Source organism: Vidua macroura, chromosome 15 (assembly GCF_024509145.1).
Source record: "Vidua macroura isolate BioBank_ID:100142 chromosome 15, ASM2450914v1, whole genome shotgun sequence".
In the NCBI taxonomy this organism is placed as follows: Eukaryota; Metazoa; Chordata; class Aves; order Passeriformes; family Viduidae; genus Vidua; species Vidua macroura.
In genome coordinates this window covers 17,985,059-18,004,512 of record NC_071585.1, presented here as the reverse complement: position 1 = coordinate 18,004,512, position 19,454 = coordinate 17,985,059, and the positions used below count along the sequence as shown (strand labels likewise).

Here is a 19,454-nt window from a genome sequence, read left to right as displayed (position 1 = left end):
CTGGAACCCAGGGGAGGCAGCTGTGGGTAAAACCCAGCATGGGGAGCTGACTCACCCAGGAATTCATGGTCTGGGTCCTGGGGCTGCTGATTACCAGTAAAAGATTCAACTCAACAATGTGATTTTTCTCCAGACTCAACATCTCTCTGGGGTGAATTGGGGTGCTCCACCCCTAACTTGGCATTTCAGAGTGAAGCAATTGCCCTGTTTGTCTTTAAAATTTACCTGTGTAATAATTCAGCCCGTGCTCTCTCTGACCAGCTGCTGTTCTAGACACCACTTAATGGCTCTTAATTTCCTGTTTGATCCAAATTACTCCCCAAAACAGAACATCTGAGGGAATAATTTTGAGAAGACTTTCTCACTGAGGTTTCTACTGTCATTTCTCTAATCCCACCCTTTTGTGTGAATGCTTTGACTTGACCTTCCTTCAGCCAAAGGTTCCAGTCCCTGTTGGAAGGCACATCCACAAACCTCCCCCAGACTGGTCCATCCTGGTTCCAGGTTCTCATCCTGGCTGGATATCCCAGAGCCAGGACAGTCCTGCTGTCACCACCTCTGTGTGACCTGTCCCTGGCTCACTGCATTTTGCTTCTTTTCAATATAAAAAAAGACCCAGAATTTACCATTCAGTTCTCAGCTTTACTTTGGAAAGGCATACCTAGAAATAAATCCTGTTTTCTGTTTTCCTAGCATTAGATCAATATTAATCTTGCAAATATTACTTTTAGTCAGGGTTTATTTGTGTGCTATATAAAACTGTCAGCCTGGAAATAATTCATACCTTTTCTTATAAGGAAAGAAATTCCACACCTTTCCTCATCAACAAAGGTCCTTATTCCTCTGCTTTGAGTGCTCATTCCTGAACCTCTGGGGAGATATTTTCCCTTTGAATTGTGAGCACCCTTGGCTGTGGGGCTGCTTGGTTTTAGTTTCCCTGGCATTTGACTGAGTTTGGGAAGAGGAAGGTGTGCAGAAATCCATGTGGCTGTGACACAGAGGCCACATAACACTGCACAGTGTCTGAACAAAAAGGAGGCTTGTGAGGCTTTTTGAACCTCTCAACCTGGATTGTGTCTCTTCACCCAGTTTGCAAAAAATTCCATTTATGGCTGCTCTGAGTCTTTTTGACTTTTTGCCAGCTTTTTTATTTTGTGGCTGCACATCTTAGCCATGGAACTCTGTCAAATTCTCTCTCTGCATCCAAAGCCTATAATTTCCTCTGCCTTCTCCCCTCTTGTCATTCTTGGCAGCAGCAGCTCTGCAGAATTCCAGGGAGTTAGTGAGCCATGGGCCTGTGCAGTCTGGGCCCAGAGCAGAATCCACCAAACAAAACACAACAGTGGTTTGCTTTAATCAAGCAGTTCTGTTGGAGGAAAGCTCCTTCTCTGTAATACTGTGCTCCATTTATTGCTGAAGTGTTTCACAGCATTGCCCCTGTGGGCACAGCTTGGTGTGTTCTTCCTGCTCACATAAAATGAAGCTGCCCTTGGTGGACCACTTGATTTTATTTGTCAGACTCTTGGGATGGGATCAGTTTCCCTGTGTGTAGGGAGTGAGTAACTCGAAGGAACCCAACCTCCTGACTGAGGCCTCTCTGATTGCTATAAATATATCTAATAGTTCCCAGGAAGTCTTTGGATCAGAAGAGAAAACTCCATGAAAATAGGTCAGGGAAAGTTTTATGGATGCTATGGAAAAATGCAGATTGCTGTGTCTTGATAAAAAATGTTATCCTGTGACCTAACACTCTATAATTTTGTCCATGGGCTCACAGTCAGACACTCCAGAAATGCTGGCAGTGTTGATAGAATGCATTGAGCAGCCCAGCTGCTGGCTGGGAGGGAAGGCTTGGCTTCCAGGGGGGCTGGCTGTGCCTGTCCCTCTGCAGAGGTGGGGCTGGGCTGGGGCCAGCAGGAGCCCTCCTGCCATCCACGCCCTGCTGGGACACACGAGCTTCCTCCTGGGAAGCAGAAAGGAGATGTGACCTGAGGGTTCAGGTGTCCCTGGGAATGGCCAGGCCTGTGGGATGGGAGCCCAGCCCTGCTGCCTCCTGTCCAGCTGCAGAATTCCTCTCCCCAGGTGTTCTTGTCAGAGTTTTTGTTTCCTGCTCCAGTGTCTTCCCTGTGTAACCTCAGTCCATTATAGTTTGCTTTAAAGGGTTTCCTTCCTCTCAGTTGGTTGTGATTTCTTTCTCAAGCAGACCTTTAGAAGCTGCTGCTCTCAATAACCTGGGAGTTGAAAGTAGAGCTTTTTTTTTTTTCAGTCTCTGAGTTTCTTAAAGAAATGTGTATCCAGCAGATGGCAAGGGAGTTGGAAAAAGTTGCACATTGAACCATAACACCTCATTAAAGTGCACTTAGCTGAGAGCCAGTGCTTTGCCTCTGAAATAGGAAGTTGACTCAAGTGAGGAATTAGGCAGGTGTGTTCTGCAGAGTTCCCAGTCCATGTGCTGCTGGAAGGGGTGCCAGTTCCCCATCCTGTGCTCCCCCAGTGCTGTGGCTTTGGAAATGCAGAGTTTGAGGTCTTTATTTCTTTTTTTCACTCGGTTTGTTGGCTTGGCTGAGCTGCCAGTGGCAAAAGGTAACCAGGGATTCCCACCTGCCTCCTCCTACCTATGAAATGATAAGAAATGGATTTATTTTGAAGGGAGTGTAGCTGTTCACAAGGCTTTTCTCCAGCTTTGCTTTGCTCTTGAATTCTTTCTTATTTTTTTTTATTATTGTTTTTATTGTCCCTTCTTTTCAGTTAGTAAAGATTAGTAGTATTAATAGCATTTGAAACACCTCCCAAGGAAAGCTCCCTATAAAGTTCTCCATCCACAAAATTCTTGTTCAATGCATTGTTCCATTTTTGAAATACAAAGCTGAGGGAAATTGCAAACACCTCAAGGGTGCTTTGCTGTGTAAAGCTTTTGTGTGTTTAAAAACTTCATTCTGTAAATTGCCTCTGTTACCACTGCCTGGCACTGGCTTGGTGTGAGGGAAAACCAGGTCACAGGTGGACCAGGAAAAATGGAATTCATTGTTGAGTGGTAGTTCTGGTTTGCCATTGCCAGAGCATGTAAGTAAAATATGTGTGTACAACTGGAAATTGCAAATATTGGACTCAGTTTATTTTTCTGGGGCCATCAGCTGTCCTCATTTTGAAATGAGGTCAGGAGGGTCCTATTTTAAAAAGGCACTCGAGCCTGGAAGGGAGCTTGCAGTGGCTCAGTAGCCTCTGTGTATTTGTTAAAACAGTGGTTTAGGATTTCAAAAAAGTTCGTAATCTGCTGTGTCTTGGGAGTCAGAATTGGAGTTTCTGAAATGGGAATACTGAGGATGATAAAAGTGCTAAAATCTGCAAGGTTTCCTCTTTCCTGGCTGGTTTTACAGGATATTGGGCAGGAATTGTTCCCTGGCAGGGTGGGCAGCCCTGGCACAGGTGCCCAGAGCAGCTGGGGCTGCCCCTGGATCCCTGGCAGTGCCCAAGGCCAGGCTGGATGGGGCTGGGAACACCTGGGACAGTGGGAGGTGTCCCTGCCATGGCAGGGGTGGCACTGGGTGGGCTTTGGGATCCCTTCCAGCCCAGCCCATCCTGTAAATCTAAAATAGCATTTTACTGGCTTTTCTACCAGGCCTGGCTGTTGCAGGCTGGAATGCTGTGCTGCCCACCCAGGCTGGGTTTGCCAGGGACCCACGTGGAGCCTTTGGGGCAGAGTGTGCAGAGCTGATCCCATTTGAAAGCTCACCTTGTCCCTACGGCTCCTTTGGGGCTGAGGAATATTTTTTGTTGAGAGATTTTCCCTGTTCCAATTGCTGTGTGTGCCTGAAGAACTTCAAACAGCAGCAAAGTTTGTGTGTGTGTCGGGAGCATAAACAAACATCCTGAACAGTTCCTTTCCTTCCTAAACACAGAGGAGGAGGGGATTTAGGGAAGTCACACAGGGATTTGGGAGTTTCAGCCCTGATGTGCCTTTGGGAAGAGCAGGAAGTGAGGAAGAGTGTGAAGGTCTCACCTGGGACAGACCTAAGGAAAGAATCCCCCCTTTTTTTGCCTGTTGTTGTTTTTTCACCTTTTCCAGAGATTTAAGTGTCATCCATTAGGTAGAAAGAATATCTTCCTTACAGCCTGGTTTTTAGTACCTTAAATTCCCACTGGAGAAAACCCACTTGTGATGTTTTATTCCCCCAGGAGTCTCAGCAGTCCAGTTTTGGCACTGGAGAACAGAGTGAGTACATGAAACTTCCTGGAATGTGTTGAATGTTTTTGTTGTCTTTTGGTGTTCTCAGCATCTCCCAAGATGTCAGAGCTTTTAGGAAATGAGGTTTTCCAGACTGCTCACAGGATGGAGGCTGACTCCAGATTTTCTCTGCTTTCTCAAGTTTTAAGCTGTTAAACAGTTGCTTGATTTTCTTTTGCATTTTTTGTTCTGATCTTGGAGGTTATCACTGAGTGGAAGGGTGGTGTGTTTGAGGGAAAAGATATATTTTAATTGATCCAATTCTTTACAAAATGCCTCAATGGTTGATTGATTTGAAAATAACTGAGTACTAAACCAAAACACATTAAAAAACCCCTCCCCCTGCTTAGGGACATGTTAGAAACCAGAAGAGTGCTTTTGCTTTTATTTCAGTAGAAAAAGCACATGGCAGTTTCACTGGGTTTTTTTTTTTTTTTTTTTTACTTTGACATTTTAAAGTCAAGAGAGAGAACTGGTCAAGAACTTAAATCACATGATATTATCCTTGAGTTTCTTGCACTTTTAGACTTCAGAAAAAAAAGTAGCTTTTATTTCTTTCTCGTTATTTGGAATATTGCTGAAAAGAACATAAAACTCAGGTAAATACCAGGTAAAATTGAATTAAATTTGTGCTGTTACCTTCCAAAAGTCCTTCCACTCCCTCTTGAAGTGATTAAACAGCTTAAATAGTAAAAGAAGAATGGTTTATTCTTAGATATTCACAAGCAGCTTAATCTGAACATCTGATACAGTGGGGAATTAAGGAAACAAATTCAAGCTTAATTCCATAATGCTAAACCGTAGGCTCACGTTATAGGGGCAGCTGATCTTTAGGTGTGGAAAAGAAGAGCCAAGGTTAATTAAACACAGAGCCAGTTTCCTGTGCCTGTTTGGGTTTTCTGGAGAGCTTTTAACAGCCTCTGCTCTTGTTGAGCTGCACCCAGTTATTTACCAGAATGAAAGAAAAGGGAAGGGAAGAAGCCCCAAACTGAGAAGCAGATTTTATCAGGGTGTGTTCCTGCTGTCAGAATTAGTGTGTGAGTTGGAGTTTGGGGTGTGGAGGTTCTCATCCATCAGAAGCTGTGTGGGGATGCTGGAGCAGTCAGAGCTCAGCAGATGGATCTGTGTCCCATGTCCTGCATGTGTAAGGCAAGAATTTCATCTTGCTAGGAGCAGAACCGTTTTCCACACCATTAATAACAAATCAAGTGTGTATTGGTTTACACAGCAATGATTTAATTGATTTTCTCTATTTTCTTGGTTAAATGATTTGCTGTATTTGGTGCTTTGTCTCTGCACTGCTCCATCCCTCAGCCCAGGGGAGGTGGTACCTGGTGTCACCTGGGTGCTGCTCCCTCCTGTCCCCTCACATGGCCTTGCTTTATCCATCCTTGTGGCAGCTTTGGGGGGACTTCTTCTGCTGTGCCTGTGTTTTCAGCTGTGCTTTTCTTCTTTTCTCCTCCTAGAACGATACAATCCTTCCTCCAAAACATCCAATGGTCATCAATCCAAATCGTAAGTGGCTGCTGAGAAAACATTGCACAAACAAAAGTTGTGTTTAGTAGGATGTGAGTGACACTCCAGCATCCCTCTCCTTGGCTGGCAGGAAAAGGTTTTTTGGGACAACAAACCAAATATTGCTCAGTGGAGTGAGTAAAAAGTACCCCGAGCTGCCTTTCTGCTCCTTTGCTTTCCTGTCAGCTGCCAGGAGAGGAGCAGGAGTTCAGACCTTGGAATTGGCTTGGGAATCAGAAAGGGCATCAGCATGGGATGGGACCTAACAGGCCTTGCAGAGCTGGCAGCTGGAGGTTGCACACATTCAGGATGAGGGAAGGTTTTGGATTGGAGGAGACAGAAAACTGGGCCTGGGATCTTGTGAGGTTTGTTCTGCTCTCCCTTTGAGTCCCTGACAAACGTTTTGCAGACCCAGCAACCCAGAAAAACTCAGAGGCAACTGGAATGTTCTGCATGGCTGTAGTCCACCTTTCTCAGATTCAAAAATCAATGATATGCAGATAAAGGATGGTTTCCAAATAAATGTGCCCATAAAAATAAATATTTACCAGCTGATAGTGTGCTGATGAAAACTGACTCTGGGTTAGTGACATTCCTCAGTTAACTTTTGCTGGGATGCACTCACAGGATGCAGCCTGGTGCTTCTGCCACAGAATTAGCAAGATGAAAAAGCACCTGACCTGTGAGAAAGAAATAAAACAAACCCCCTTCAACTCATACAAACCTGGGGTCAGTGTCCCAAAATCAGGCAGTTCAGAGAGGTGCTGAGAGAGAACTGTGCCATTGCCAAAGCTGGGAATGGGAGAACCCCTGAGAGCAAGAGGCAGCATGGGACACCTGCTGAGCTGGGATGCAGGAGAAGGAAGCTTAAATGTTTACTGTGACAAAGCAACTTTAAATGTATTTTTTTTAAGTGATTATGATCTGGTAAAGAAAACCCTTGAAAAGGAGATAAATGCATCATTTGTAAAATGATAGCAGTGGCCAGGAGTTCAGGAGTGAGCTCCTCGAGGTTGATGTTCCTGCTCAGATCATCAGCAGAGCAGCTCATGGGAAACTCAGGAGAGTCAGGCTTTTAATTCTTTCTCATTTTCCCTCCACAGATGTGACTCGAACCAGACAGAGTAAGATGTTTTCCTTTTATAATCAAATGTTTCCAGTAATCACAAAGGCCCTGCTGTGTGTTTTCATTGTGCTTATGTATTCTCAGTACGTGAAACTGTGTGTGTGTGACTACCAGCAGTAATTATGGCTTTGGATAACAGTAATTAATGATGGCTTAGGACAGTTGCACTGCTGCCACGAGACAGGAAGCAGCCACTGGGGCTGGCTTTCTTTCCTCCATTTCAAACACAATTCTTGGCCATTGTGTGTAAGGAGTTGAACATAACACAAGTTACCTCCTCCCACACCAGTAAATTGTGTCAGATTTCCTTTCTAAATTTAACAGAATGGACTCAGGAGCCAAAGTACCTGAATCCTCATTCTTTGAAGAATGACTCAACTCACCATTCTTAACCATGAAATGTGTGAGTGCTGTCTGGTGGCTCTCACCCACGCAGCCCCTGCAGGATAAACAGTGCCATGGTGAAATCTAGCAGAATGCTTTGGAAGTAATTAAAGTACTTGGAAAAAACTTGTCTCACTTTCTCCCTTTTCCCTTAGTATGTTGAAAGATGACTTAAAACTTAGCAGTAGTGAAGACAGCGATGGAGAGCAGGTATGTTCCTTAGATGAGTTCCCAAAAAACTCTGCACTCATCCCTGGGGCAGCCCTGGGCAGGGAGCAGTGGCCCAGCAGCAAACTGGGCAGCTTAGCAGGAGATCTGTGAAACTGAAATCTCATGGAATGTTTTTAGACAAACCTCAGGCATTCCTAAACGTAATCTTGGGGAAAATTTTGTGCAAGCAAATTGAAATGTTGTGTTTTGTGGAAACAGTTGGCTTTTATCTAGAAATTTTTATTAACTGATCTCACATGGGCCTTCTCTGAGCATCAGATGACAGTAGTGCACTTTAAAACTGATAGAATGGCTCCTTAATTAAAGATAAACCCCTTTGTGTTCTGCCATCCCAGCTACAGAGCTCATGGTGTGAACATCTGTGTGCATTGGTGCCCTGGGATGTTTGGGGTGACAGGGAGTCCCTGGGAGTACAGCTGCACCTTCACATTTATCAAAAAGTCTCTTTTTTACTCTTTTCAGGATTAACTTTGTGCAGCTTCTGCCAGACTAACACTTATTTTTATTTAAATAAAAATAAAACTTGTGTCTGTGCTCTGGGGTTTCTTCTATTCCTGTTCCCACTTCTGGTACTTGATTTTCTTCAAGTGGAAAACTTGGAGTTGGTGAACTTCACTTACCCTGAGCATCTCGGGAGAATCATTGTGAAATGCTGAATCATCTGACTCAAAAAGGTGGAAACAGGATATTAATTAGTGGTAGAAATGGGAACTCTCACAAATGGAGTCAGAATATAGAGATTCATGCTGAAAACTTGGAGAAAATAACACTACTTCTCTTTGTGTATAAGGAAAATGCAGATAAACTACTGCAAATAATGACTTTTTTTAAAATTAAAGGCTCTAAACCAATGGTTTGCAACTTAATTGTATATACCAGCCTAAAATAGCTTCTAGAAGCTTCATGCTGTTTTTTTTAATTGCAGGACTGCGATAAGACCGTGCCAAGGAGCACACCTGGAAGGTAGGAATTCCTGGGGGATTGCAGCACAGTGGGGAAGTCCAGCCCAGTCAGCACTTCTGGCTTGGTCTCCTTTCCAAAATTCATCTTTGCCTTGTACTAAAGCAAAAGTGATGAGAATTTAATCAGTGATTCAATAGTAATAAATATAATATTAAATACTTCCTGCAAATGAAATACCACTTTGGGAAGGGGCAACACCCAAAGGCTGTTTGTCTCCTGTGTTCACCTAGGCTGAATTTTCTCCTGAACGCTGATTAAAATGTTACATTTTGTTACTCCTAATGAAAGGCTTTGAAGGATGTACCCGTGCCTCGGGTAATGCTTGGTTTCCCTCCTTTCTGTTGCAGTAATTCTGAGCCTTCCCAGCACAACAGTGAAGGAGCAGACAACTCCAGGGATGACTCGAGCAGCCACAGCGGCTCCGAGAGCAGCTCCGGCTCCGACTCGGAGAGCGAGAGCAGCTCCAGTGACAGCGAGGCCAACGAGCCATCCCAGAGTGCATCCCCCGAGGTAGGGCAGCCTGGGCTCTAACCCTGGCATTTAACAGCACAAAAGTTCAGTAAATTCTCCCTCTGTTCAAGACAAAGCACTGAGCAGCATGGGCTCGCTGTCAGGCTGGGCTGTTCTGCTGCAGTTCCTGTGGTGCATGTGACAGTTCTCTAGATAAGCCCACGTCTGATGTTTGCTTTGAGATGTTTTTTTACCACCAGAGTTAGATATGGTATCAGAACCCTAAAAAACCATGGCATCAAATATTGCCTGTTGGTAGCAGACAAAGGGAAAATTTGTGTTATTTGGGCCTGTGTTTCATTTATTTATCTCAGGTTTTGGGTGTACCTTGTGCTTTGGTGTGCACCATCATACAGCTGCCACGTGGAAAAGATGGAAGAAATGGGAAATATTTTATCTAACTCTGTTTTTTACTTTTTTTTTAGCCAGAGCCACCACCCACAAACAAGTGGCAGCTGGATAACTGGTTGAACAAAGTTAATTCCCATAAAGTGTCACCAGCTTCTTCCGTGGACAGCAATATCCCTTCTTCCCAAGGCTACAAGAAAGAGGGACGGGATCAGGGTACAGGGAGTGGGTACACTGAGCAAGGTGGATCCAAGGACTCCATTTCTTCTACACCAGGGAGAGATTCCAAACCCACCCAGAAGGGCTCGGAGAGCGGTCGTGGGAGGCAGAAATCACCTGCCCAGAGCGACAGCTCGACTCAGAGGAGGACTGTAGGGAAAAAACAGCCCAAGAAAGCAGAAAAGACATCTGTGGAAGAGCCCAGAGGAGGTCTTAAAATAGAAAGTGAAACCCCAGTAGACATGGCAACAAATATCCCTTCAAACAGGCACAAGGCAGCCACCAAAGGCTCCAGGAAACCCAATATAAAGAAGGAGCCCAAGTCTTCCCCTCGACCTACAACAGAGAAAAAGAAATACAAGGCTTCAAGCAAATCTGCCCAGAAATCCAGGGAATTCATCGAAACAGATACCTCATCCTCTGATTCAGATGAAAATGAGAGTCTGCCTCCTTCCTCACAAACACCCAAATACTCTGAGAGCAATAGGACTCCTGTTAAATCTTCCATGGAGGAGGATGACAGCTTTTTTCGGCAAAGAATGTTCTCTCCTATGGAAGAGAAAGAGCTTCTGTCCCCACTGAGTGATCCTGATGAAAGGTACCCACTCATTGTGAAGATTGACCTGAGCCTCTTATCCAGGATACCAGGGAAGCCTTACAAGGACGCCGAGGGAGCCAAGGCGGAGAAGAAGAGCGCTCCGGAGAAACACGCCCGGGAGGCCCAGAAACAGCCCTCGGACAAGAGCTCCACCAAAGGCAAGAGGAAACACAAACAGGTCAGCACTCTGGGGAGATCTCCCTGTGTTCTCTCAGCCCTCAGAGCGTTGAGTAGCCCAGAATGCAGGTGACACCTCAGGGCAGGGACTGAGCTGTGCAGGTGTGGCTTTGCTGCCATGTGTAGAACCCCTGGAGCATCCCTGTGCTGGTGCAGGAGGCTGTTGGGATTTTCTTGCAGAAACACCTGTAGGAGTGGCAGCCCTGTAGCCAGAGCTCAGGGAGGTGACAGATCTGTGCCTCTGAGCTCTGCACCCAGCCCTCTGCTGCCTCCCTGGAACAGCCCCTGGTGCTCTGCAGGCCAGCTCAGGCAGCTGATCCAATGGGAAATCCACCCCAAAAGTCAGTTTTCAGCTGGATCAGCTCCCTGAGCCATGGAATTGCCCATTGCCAGGAGAAGGGATGGGGCAGGACTGGGCCTGGGGCATGGCAGCAGCAGCAAACATCTCAGGTGCTGCTTTACTGGGAGCAGGGCCATCTCTCTGTAATAATACTGCATGTTTTCCAAAAGCAATTCATCTTTTCAGCTAGAAGCAATAAGCAGGAATGGCTGGGGGACAGTAAAATGACAGGAGTCAGTGGGGGAACTGAACAGAAGGGATACTCTTGGAGGGGGGAACGTGAGAAGTCAATGCTGGTGTAATTTTAAACTGTTTTCTGGAAGCTCAGCACAGGGACCCTGTATAAAGGGCAAAGCTGGGGCTGTCAGCTGGGCTCAGGGATCCAGGGAGTCTGGTTTCCAAGAGCTCTGAGGCCCTGGGGCAGAGATTCAAAATCCCTGTGCTGCTCTGGATGTCCCTCTGAAAATTCCATTTGACCACGTCAAAGGGATGTGACAGGGGCTGCAATCCCAGGATTGTGGGAGGTCATTCCCAGAGTCACTTGAGGAGATGGATCATTCCAGTTCCACCAATTTCCTACTGAGCAACCAAAGTAAACTTGATCACTGGCTGAAGTCAGTGTCGTGCAGGAGCCCTGACATGTAACTGCAAACAGATTGATCCTGTGCTGTTCCTGACTGAGATTGCTGTTTTCTCTGGCTGAGGAAACGAAGTGAGAAATGAGCTTCTTTTGTAAAAAGGGAATAACTCTGCCCAGTACAGTGAGCAATTACTTTTGCAGGTGTTGCTGTGTAATTCCTGATGTTCCTGGGAATGCACTCACATGTTCCAGTGGGTCTGAATTCCCTGACTTCTCTCTCTTTGGCCAGTTTTGCCTTTAAGCACACATTTGGAATTACAGTATTAAAGATCTGTGCTCTCACATCCAAACAACAAAGCTTTGGTGAGACCAGGTAAATTCAGGCTTTATCCCAGGAAACAGTGGTGGTTAAATGTTGTGAAGCCTCAGGTCCCTCTGATGCTTCCTGAGAGGATGGAAACCTGGGTGAGGCAAGGACAGAACCCCTTTCCCCACCCTGCAATTTTAAGTTTGTGCTCCAAACCCAAGTGCCACCACTTGATTTTCTACATTTCCTGGGTTTCCTTGATCCCAATTCTCAGGCTGCAGCATCAGTAACAAAACCAAAACTTTGGGGTTTCAATCTTGGGTTTGTTACCAGATGATTTATTCTGTGAGGTCCCATTTTCCCTCTTATTCACTGGATTGATCCCTCCAGTGCTCAGTGAAGACATCTTAGAAATTTACCTTCAAGGCCCTGTGACCTGAGGATTAAATTAATATCAATACCTAGTCTTCAACATCTCTGAGCTGACTTTAATAGACTGATTAGATTTTTACCCTTTCCTGGCATTCATCAGACCCCTCTTTAGACCCCACAACATCAAATCTGTCTCCTGATCTTGCCAAAGCCTTTGGCAGATTTTCCTGAGATTTCATGATTGTAATTTATCTGTGCTGAAATGATCAACTTGGCTGTTGCTGCTTTTATCAGGTTGTAATTTAGCAGCCAGACTGGGATTTTCATTTTGTTCCAATACCAGGGTCTGGTAAGGATTTGTAAGGATGGTTTTGGGGTCTGCAGTAACTGTGGAACACCTGCTGAGCCATGGCTCTCAGTGTGAAATGCTCCACTCTCAGTGATGTGTAAATGTGCATCTTTGCTGGATGTTTTTCTCATTTGCTTTGCTCAGAACGAGGATGAAAACAGAGCCAGTGAAAGCAAGAAAACGAAACTGGAAGAAAAAGCTCCCTCAGGACACAAGAATTCCAGCAGCAGGGAGTGAGTATCTCTGCTCTTCCTGCACTGGGGGTCTGGGTGGCTCTGGGGAGAATGCTGCTCATCTTCCCCCTCTTCTCCTCTCTCCCACCCCAAGATTTCCTCACATAATTGCTAACATTTCTTTTTTTCTTGCCTTTCAAACAAATTTACTGCAGAGCCTCTACAAGCAATTGGTGGAAATGAATTTCCATCCCCAAAAACACTGGCCAAGGACAATTGTGTTCCTTAACAAAATGAGGTGACCCCTCCTGTGAAGGGAATATTTCCTTCCTGGTTTTCTCTGATACACAGTGGGGCTTGGATTTGGTCTAGAAATCAAACTCTGTGCTTTTAAATTAACCCCATCTGGTAATTCTTTGTTTAGCAAGTTTTAAACTGGGAACAAACTCCTGAAGTGGCTTTCTTTGGGAAGCTGATGGCATTGAGCTTTGGATCCATGGATTTACCTCCAATCTCCTTGATCTGTTAGTGCAAGAAAAGTGTGATACCAAAGCAGAGCAGTACAGAACGAGCAGATCAGTCCCATTGTTTGATATGTTATTTCTGGATTCCCCATGCTTTTTGCAACATCTGTTATGCCTTTATTTGGTTGATTCCTTGGTCAGTGTTAATCCACAGGCGAGATTAAGTTTTTTTCCACTGCATTTTGAAACTTCAGTTTCAACTTTGAACTTCAGTTCAAGCAATGAAAACTGGTAGAATTGTGTCATGGAAAATATTCCTGTCCAGTGAGTAATTGCCAAATGACAGAGGTGTGAGAAGCTGCAGCAGTTTGGATGCTACAACTTTTGTTTGCCCCTTCTGAATTAAACAGTGTCTTACTGTTTGTTAGGAAACAGCTGTAGAATGAATGGATAGTTTGATTTTTACCTGATATTTGAGTTTTTTCTGTTGTTTGCTTGATTGCCAGTGCAGTTCTCCGAAGGACATTTAATTAAATGAAATACGATTTCTCTAGAAATAATGTGTAAAAATAATAAATGTGGGAGGGCAGGAATAGCCAACAGCATCCCTCAGCAGCCAAGTGAGAGTGTCCTGAAAGGCTGTGCTGGGGAAGTTTCCCCTTGCCTGGGTTCCAGAGCTTTATCTGGAGCATCTTTCCCTGGAGCTGTTGGCTGGCTGGTGTGCACAGACAGCCTGGCGCTGGCAGTGGCTCCCACTGCTGAAATTGGGAGGGATTGGGGTGGTTTTTGTACAGAACTGGTGCAGGGGTGTGGTTTTATGGTTAGAACTTGTCTGGGTTTGCCTGTGCTTTCAGGTCAGAACAAATAAAATGGTGAAAACAAGTTCAATCTGGCTTTGGAGAAACCTACTCACTGAGAGGATTATTCTGCTTTTCTCCAAAGCTGGGTCTGACAGTAAAAATCTTGGGGGCAAAAAAGGTGTTTAGTTAGAGATTTAAAAATCAGAGTTTTGGGGGTTTTTTGGGGGTTGTTTTTGTTTGTTTTGGTTTTGTTTGTTAAGGAAGAAACCCAAACCCTGAATTTGTTCCTCTTTTCCAGGTCTTCAAAGCCAAGTGCTGTTAAAGAGAAGGATTTACTGCCCTCCCCTGCTGCCCCAGCCCTGCAGAAGGATTCCAAGCAGGAACACAGCTCCAGGAAGAGAACAGTCAGTCAGTCCTCATCCCTAAAATCCAGCAGCAACCCGGGCAAGGAGAGCAGCAGTGGCAGCAAGAGCAGCTCCTCTTCCAAGCAGAAGAAGACAGAGGGGAAGGGCTCCAGCAGTGCCAAGGAAGCCAAGGTAAGGGGCTGGTTCTGTCCCTGCCTCTTGTATTTTGTTTAGTTTGACCTAAACAACCATTTCCAGTTCACTTTAAACCATCCATTAGTTTGGGATGTGCATTGTTTCCTGTCATAGAGCTCAAGTGCCTTGGAAGGCCACAAATGAGAGGACACCTTGGAGAGATCATGGAATACAAATGCTTATCCTGCCAGATGCCTGTGTCAGTGGAGGAATGGGTTTAGTCACCCCTGGGGCTGGTGCTGCCTGTTCATTGTTTAGGTGGTCAATAAGAACCTCACTGGAAAGCTGGAAATGGAACTGTGAGGCTGCTCTTGTCTCCTCAGAGCAGATACAGAACTTGTCCTGGTTTCAGAGGACAGCACGAGCTCAGTCCAGGCTCAGTGCTGGGATGGGAAGCTCTGGCTCTCATTTTATGGCAATTGTAGAAAGATTATTTCAACTCCAGCTTAGCAATTTACAGAGCTCTCCTTGGTTGGAGGGGAGAAAACATGGTTATGGAGATGGTGCAGAAAATGGTTTGTAAGAGATTTAGGTTGGGAAAATCTATGTGATAGAATTTAAAATATAAATGTCCCCCAGCCAGCTGTTAATTTGTGGTGTGTTTGTTGTTTTATACTTCAGATGTGCCTTTACTCATGTCTTTCTCAGAGGAGTAGCTACTCCTGTGTGAGTTTTTCAAGGCAAAGGCATTCAGAGAGAGTGTTGTTGATAGAAATCCTCCAAATCCTCCTCATCTCTGTAAGAGTAGAAAAACAGGATTTAGAAGCAGTGACAGGTGAGATGGAGGGAGGAATTTCCTGACCCTGGTGTATCTGCAGGCTGCACCCTCCCCTGTGCAGGAGGAGCCCCAGCCCAGCCCTGTGGGAGCATCCTGGGAGCTGAGTTATCCCCAGTGCTCCTGCAGGCTGTCCTTCCTGGGTGGAATGGGGAAGCCATGGGGGAATTTACACAACAAATGCTCTTCTTGTAATCATGGCGTGGATTTCCCTTCCAGGAAAAGATCCTGAACAATTCCTCCAGCTGCCCTCCTGCCTCTGCTCAGGCCACGGAAAGTGCGAAGTCGAGGAGAGCAAAGCTCGTTTTTGATGATAGGTAAGGACAGAAAATTCCCTTTCCCTCTGTGGAGCTCTGGATCTCGAGCACAAGCAGCTCCCACAGAGCAGAGCTGGCATTTTACTCCACAGAAGATGTTACACACAAGCTCTTTGTCAAAGAAAATACCTTGAAAAGAAAATAAGACAAATATTTCACCATCTTGTGCAGACTTGAGGTTTCAGTTGGGCCAATTCAGATGTCAGCTTGCTCTGAAAGCACTTCTTTAAATTCACTTTACAGATGAAATTATGTTTGCACCAAATGTAAAATAACTTTCTGCTTAAGAACTTTCTTGAAATACTGTTGGAATTACCTGAAACTAGAGACTTAACTAAAAACTACTTTTACCAATTTTTAGTTACCTAAATTAACAGATTCCATTAAACAGTTTTAGCGTAGTGTAGCTTGAGTTAGAGCAGAAAAAGCCCTGAAATGTGGCCCTATGAAGGAGCTGCAGTTACAAAAGGCTGTGTAAGTGGGTGGCTCCAGTCCCTCAGTCCCTGTCCTCTCTTGCAGGACTTACTCCGCTGATCATTATTTGCAGGAAGCAAAGAAGCTGAAACACAATGCAGATGCTTTGGTGAGTGGATCTCCAGTGCCCCCCCAGTGTGTGCCCCTGATCCTGGGGCTGGTTTGCTGCCTTTGCCATTCTCCTGCCCTCTGTGCAGGAATTCCCCTGCACTTGTGTGGTTTGTGTTCCTGAGCTGTTCTCCCTCCCGCAGTCGGACAGGTTCGAGAAGGCCGTGTACTACCTGGATGCTGTCGTGTCCTTCATTGAGTGTGGGAATGCATTGGAGAAAAATGCTCAGGAATCCAAGTCCCCGTTCCCTATGTATTCAGAAACTGTGGAATTAATCAAGTAAGCTTTGCTGAGCTCCTGCAGGGGCAGGTGGGTGGGGGGACCTTTGGGAATCAGAGCTTTGAGAGGTTTTGCCCCCAGGTTTTGAGATCTGTTGTCATTCCCAGTAACACTGGAGCAGTGACCAGTCATTCCAGTTGCTGGGTTTAAAGCATTTCCAGGAAGGGTGAGGTGATTTCTGCTGAGGCTTCAAGTCCCTTTCCAATGAGTGACCCACAAGGAGCAGAATTATTCTGGTTACTGCTGAGTCAGTGCTTTATTCGGGGCTGAGAGGTGTTCCTAAAACAGTGGGGACAGCTGAAACTGGAAATTCATGAGAACATGAGTGTTTTGTGACTGATAAATGGAAGTGGGTTTTGTTTTGGGGCTGATTTGCTGCCTTTCTCTGCAGATACACTATGAAGCTGAAGAATTACTTGGCCCCGGATGCGACGGCTGCGGACAAAAGGCTGGCAGTGCTTTGGTGAGTGTGCTGGGACTTCCTGCAGTGCCCCCGTGCATTTCACACCTGTAACCTGCACTAAATGCTGGTTTACACTCAGCTCTCGGGTGTTCTGAAGCAAACACAGGAGATTTCCACTTGGCTGTACACAAACATTAATCTCTGTCTGATTGCTGTAAATGGGGACGTCGCCAGCAAGGGCCAAGGCTTTGCAGCAGTGAAGGGTGAGAGCAGGAGGTGCCTCCTGAGCTCTGAGCCAGAGATAAATCACACTTGGACTGGCAGGAGCCCTGAGTGGCTGCAGAAGGTGTAGGGGACCAGAGGTTCAGGGGAGAGCAGAGGGACTCACTGGGTGGTGTCTCCCAAGCCCAGCAGCAGCACTGAGAGTTTCAGTTCCAGCTCCAGGCACACGGAGCTGTTCCAGTTCTGAATTCCCTTCAGAATTTCAAGGTGGTTGTGGATTTTCTGGTTGAGTTACAACTTGAGAGCTGAGTTGGCAGAGAGAACATCAAGACCACAGCTATTAGATTTTTGAAATTCACTGAGCTGAGATAAACCTGACTTGAATTGTGACTGATTTGTCCTGTCTTTGGGCAGCCTTCGGTGCCAAGCTCTGCTGTACCTGAGGCTTTTCAAACTGAAAAAGGAAAGTGCATTGAAATACTCAAAAACTCTGACTGAACATCTGAAGGTAATTGCATCTGTATTTTCTGAACATTAAAACTGAATGATGTGGAAGCTCTACATCACTTAAAGTTCCCAAATCCAGTTTGAGACTGCTGCATGTGAGCACCTGTTTAGAACTGGACTTGAAGGTGTATTAAAGCTGGGCAGAGCTTTAATAACCATAACCCTGCTGGTCCTGGCATGGCAACTCTGTTCATTTGATCTTCTTTAATAAATGCAGTAGGCTTCAAGGAGAAGGTTGTTTGCCATGGGAAATTACCCTTGACTTTATCTAAATTTCTGTGCAGCTGATTCTGAAGCTTCCTGCTCTCAATGCTGAGAGGAAACAGGCTCATCACATCCCCAGTCTCTCAGATTTGGGATATCTTTAATTGTTCACTGCCAGTGATAACAGATTCTTTCTGGTAAAGGGCTGAAAAAACCGAAAATGTTTCCATAAGGGGCAAAGGACTAATACTTGTTTGTTTTGCTAAAATAACCCCTTAATTTGTGCCTTGGCCATCAGTAAAAAGGATATTTCCCTAAATTATAGTTTATTATGATACTATTGAGAACATAACTTAAAAATACAACTATGAAAAAAAAAACTTGATTAAAAAGAGCCAATTAAACAACCAGACATAATGTAACTAGTGAAAATATAAGGACAAATCAGGTAAAATGTGTCTTTTTCTCCACACAGAATTGCTACAATAATTCTCAAGCACCATCACCTGGTATGGGAAGGTGAGTGGCAAAATCTGTTACTTCTATTTCTCAATTTAAAGGGTGTTTTCTCAATTTCCTGTGTGCCAGGGGGCTTGGGGAGCAGCTTTTGGGGTGGTTATTTGAAGGGTGTGGATTTTGATCCATTTTTTTTTTGTGGTTATCATGGTGGAGGGAGGAGCTGCAGCTCTGCAGGGTTTGTCAGGCTAAAAAAGGAGCAGTGTGCCACTAACCCACAAACCATTTATCCCAGGGAGTTTTGGTGTTTTAATTTAATGCTTCTCCCCCCAAACAAGAGCTTTGTTAGTGCTGCAAGGCCAGAGGTTACAAGCACTCACAGGATACTCTGTTCCATAGTTTAGCAATTACTTCTGCTCTTTTACACCCAATAATGGACCTTTGATAAATTATTCCATGAGTTTAAGGTGGGGGCCACTTCAGATTTCCATTGTGTTATCTGCAGTGATGTTATACAGTGCAATATTCTGGCAGTGGAGTTACCAGGTAGCTGTAATTTTTTCGTTCCTACTCTTTAAGGTTCATTTAAACAATTAATTTAGGATTTTATTGAATTCTGAGATGCTGAGGTTTGGTAATTAGGTTTTGTAAGCTATAAATAATCATTGGAGGATCCTCAGCAGTTCCCAGCTCGAGATTTCCATTTGTTGTAGGGCAAATCCAGATTTTTGGTGTTTAAAGTGGGAGTGTTTTCCCATCCCACACCCTGAGTGTGGGCAGAGGGATCTTAGGGGACATCTCAGAGCATGGTGTGTCTAAAGCTGGTGCATTTCTGCCTTTCCAATGCCATCTTCCCCTCTGGGTGAGCAGCAAACCTGTCGGGATGCCATCTCCAGTCTCTCCAAAGCTGTCTCCAGGGAATTCAGGAAATTACTCTTCCGGGGCAGCCAACCCTTCAGGGAGCGGGTCCTCGGTGACGATCCCGCAGCGCATCCATCAGATGGCTGCCAGCTACGTCCAGGTCACCTCCAACTTCCTCTATGCCACTGAAATCTGGGAACAAGCAGAACAGCTCTCGAGAGAGCAGAAAGGTGAGGGGCCTGGAACACTGCCAGGCTTTGGTTCTCTTGATGGTGCCCTGGGTGCTGAACCTCTGCAGAATCAGGGGGAAAGTGACACCTTGGGTTGCAGGGATACCCCAGGCTGGGTGTTGTGGTTGTCAGGGTGGTGTCGGAGTTGTGGCATAAAGATCTTTGTTGTGTTTCCTGTAAAATGTTCAGTGTAGGAAGAGGAACTTGGTGCATTTCCCTTTCAGGAATTCTTTAGTGAAGACTCCTTAAGGCAGTTTGGCAGTAGTTTAATTATTTTCACCTAGTGAAATACAACTTTTAGGGGAAAACCAAGAAATTTGGCGACGGTTTCATGGTTTCCAACCAGTCTTGTGCAGAAGAGTAAAGACGTGGATTAGCAAGGACCTTTCTCCTCGCC

At 45.3% G+C, this 19,454-nt stretch overlaps 2 protein-coding genes across 5 annotated transcripts in view; one reads left to right on the top strand and one right to left on the bottom strand.

The window, feature by feature from the left end:
* Nucleotides 1-19,454, bottom strand: part of FABP6 (fatty acid binding protein 6) — a 103,526-nt gene that overhangs the window by 41,709 nt on the left and 42,363 nt on the right. The window lies entirely within an intron of this gene.
* AFF4 (ALF transcription elongation factor 4) overlaps nucleotides 1-19,454 on the top strand; it is a 46,581-nt gene that overhangs the window by 21,988 nt on the left and 5,139 nt on the right. For 3 of the 4 annotated variants that reach the window (XM_053991014.1, XM_053991018.1, XM_053991015.1), the window contains 16 exons: nucleotides 4,177-4,213; nucleotides 5,692-5,740; nucleotides 6,844-6,864; nucleotides 7,406-7,460; nucleotides 8,407-8,444; nucleotides 8,792-8,954; nucleotides 9,380-10,297; nucleotides 12,389-12,477; nucleotides 13,980-14,217; nucleotides 15,215-15,312; nucleotides 15,832-15,895; nucleotides 16,038-16,174; nucleotides 16,566-16,637; nucleotides 17,214-17,307; nucleotides 17,986-18,029; nucleotides 18,837-19,057. In XM_053991014.1, coding sequence (XP_053846989.1) covers nucleotides 4,177-4,213; nucleotides 5,692-5,740; nucleotides 6,844-6,864; nucleotides 7,406-7,460; nucleotides 8,407-8,444; nucleotides 8,792-8,954; nucleotides 9,380-10,297; nucleotides 12,389-12,477; nucleotides 13,980-14,217; nucleotides 15,215-15,312; nucleotides 15,832-15,895; nucleotides 16,038-16,174; nucleotides 16,566-16,637; nucleotides 17,214-17,307; nucleotides 17,986-18,029; nucleotides 18,837-19,057 — 2,338 coding nt within the window. The remainder of the gene's footprint in view (nucleotides 1-4,176; nucleotides 4,214-5,691; nucleotides 5,741-6,843; nucleotides 6,865-7,405; nucleotides 7,461-8,406; nucleotides 8,445-8,791; nucleotides 8,955-9,379; nucleotides 10,298-12,388; nucleotides 12,478-13,979; nucleotides 14,218-15,214; nucleotides 15,313-15,831; nucleotides 15,896-16,037; nucleotides 16,175-16,565; nucleotides 16,638-17,213; nucleotides 17,308-17,985; nucleotides 18,030-18,836; nucleotides 19,058-19,454) is intronic. The other variant, XM_053991016.1, reaches the window with a different exon arrangement.